At 47.7% G+C, this 2,384-nt stretch overlaps 1 protein-coding gene across 1 annotated transcript in view; it reads left to right on the plus strand.

Annotated features, from left to right (window-relative positions):
- Positions 1 to 2,384, plus strand: part of LOC109545328 (unconventional myosin-XV) — a gene marked incomplete in the record, with an annotated part of 35,038 nt that overhangs the window by 12,638 nt on the left and 20,016 nt on the right. Inside the window, 5 exon segments of the mRNA XM_048663904.1 lie at positions 756 to 968; positions 1,028 to 1,280; positions 1,332 to 1,487; positions 1,544 to 1,724; positions 1,777 to 2,041. Of these exon segments, the coding sequence (XP_048519861.1) occupies positions 756 to 968; positions 1,028 to 1,280; positions 1,332 to 1,487; positions 1,544 to 1,724; positions 1,777 to 2,041 (1,068 nt within the window).

Raw genomic sequence — 2,384 nt, forward strand, 5'->3', positions numbered from 1 at the left:
CTACCGTGTTTTCCAATGAGTTCCATGCATTCCTCGCTTTCGCGAGCTGACAATTATGTAAAATTTAAGACATTTTGAGAAAATTTTAATTTTTCCAGAAAATCAACCCCAACCCTTGGAAAATTTTCGACCAAAAATCAAAATTTTACATGCGTGTTTTTTGAGCACAATCGATACTTTTCGACGTAAGAAGGTCACAAATATGAATTTATCAAGCGTTTGGGGCAATAATAAGGAAGAAATCGTCGATTGAAGACCGTGAAGGCTCAAAAAACTCTTAAAATGTCCCGAAAATATCTATTATTTCCGATCTGAAACTTCTACAATGTTTTCTAGTGAGTTCGATGCCGTAGGTACTTCTGAAACTGGCCTTTAAAAACAGAAGGACAGTATTGAAGGCTTAATTGCTCATCTTTCCATATGATAAAATCTGCATTTTAGCATTTACTTCAACAGTTAACACGCATTTAGTCATCACCCTTGTACCGATTGCTGGTAGGACTTTCTTGTCCAGCCCACGCATTCAAAGACAAATTCTTCTGCATATTTACGCTTAAACAATGCAATGACCTAATGATTTACACGACACTTTTCCGTACCACACGCTTAGAATATTTTCATTAAATTTCCCGTCGTGATTAATCTGCTAAATACATTTTTCGTGAGCGCAAGCACAGCGTTTTTCAGAGAGTTTTGCCTCAAAATTCGACTCGATTCAATGCGAAGCATCAAAAAAAATTCCATTTGAACTGCAGGCACGGCCAAGAAGGCGTTGAAGTAGGTTCCGATGTGGAAATCAAGTGGGCAGCGCATCTCCTGCAGATTTCAGCCAATGGGCTGCAGCGAGCGCTGACTTCGCGGATCACTGAAGCTCGAGCAGAACGCGTTTTCTCTCCGCTCAGCATCGATCAAGCGCTCGACGCTCGCGACGCCTTTGCTAAGGCCCTTTACGCCGCCCTTTTCAACTGGTAGGTCGTTTTCTGTACTTCTGCGCCCTCCGAGCATCAGCAGTGTTGGTTCCACGCAGGTTGGTGTCCCGAGTGAACTCGATCATCCAACGTGGGGGGCTGCAGGACGCAGCTAGAATAAGTCTGCTGGATATTTTCGGCTTTGAGAACCTCAGCGAGAACTCGTTTGAGCAGCTCTGCATCAACTACGCCTCCGAGTCGCTGCAGCTGTACTTCAACAAGCACGTCTTCAAGTTGGAGCAGCAGGAGTATGCCAAAGAGCGGCTGGAATGGACGAATTTGGCTTGGAGCGACAACACTCCAGTGATCCAGGTAAACGTCCCTGCTAATCTGGTGCGACTGTATTGAAGAGTGAATCTGTAGCTGTTGGGCAAGAAGCCAGTGGGCATCTTCCACCTTCTGGACGATGAAAGCAACTTCCCCAGGGCTTCAGACACTTCGTTCCTGGAAAAGTGCCACTACAACCATGCGCTTAACGAGAACTACTGCAGGCCGCGCGTAGGGGGCAGGGAATTTGCAGTAAGTTCTGTTCAGGCTGAACTGTTCGGCAGCATTTGCTAAAGCTTCTATTCCAGATCCGGCATTTTGCCGGCCAGGTCTGGTACTCGGTGGACGGCTTTTTGGACAAGAACCGCGACATCCTCAGGCCGGAGGTGATCGAGCTGCTAACGTCCAGCAAAGAGCCTCTGGTTGGTGCCATCGCCAAGCCGCTGAGCAGCCAATCGCAAAGCAGGACCCTGCCCAAGGGAGCCAATGGTGAGTCCGCACGGCCGAACTGTAGCCAGCATCTTCCCTACGGTGCTTCCAGGCCGTTTTGTTACGATGAAGCCGCGCACGCCTACAGTCGCTGCCCGATTCAGCGACAGCTTGCAACAGCTTCTGGAAAACATGTCCAAATGCAACCCATGGTTCGTGCGCTGTCTTAAACCCAACAACGACAAGACGCCCATGAGGTTCGACATGCCTGTGGTGATGGAGCAGTTGAGGAACGCCGGCATGTTGGACACCATCAAGATTCGCCAGTCTGGGTATCCGATCCGGATGAAGTTTCACCAGTTTGTGGAGAGATACAGGTTTGATTTTTCATATTGCTCTTGTCTGTTTGCAAGCATTTATACAGGGTTATTCACGCTATACGGCACGGAAGTTTGCGGCTAAACCGTTTCATTTTTACATTTAGGAATGTTTTCCGGGCTTTGAAGCCGTGGTCTATCGGAATTTCTTCCTGACGTTTCGTCCACAACTGCGGTGGACATTTTCAAAGGCGATGAGGCAGTGGGCGAAGTGATCTCCCGTGCTTTCCGACCAACAACAAAGAGACTTCGACCAGTCAACATCGTGCTAAGCATCGCGCTCTGCAAAAGTTTTCAGTGTTGATAATCAAAGTCAAAGCTGTCGCTTGGGTTTTCCCACTTG

This window comes from Dendroctonus ponderosae, unplaced genomic scaffold, assembly GCF_020466585.1.
Source record: "Dendroctonus ponderosae isolate FM_Combo_2020 unplaced genomic scaffold, Dpon_F_20191213v2 Dpon_F_20191213_2, whole genome shotgun sequence".
Taxonomy (NCBI): domain Eukaryota; kingdom Metazoa; phylum Arthropoda; class Insecta; order Coleoptera; family Curculionidae; genus Dendroctonus; species Dendroctonus ponderosae.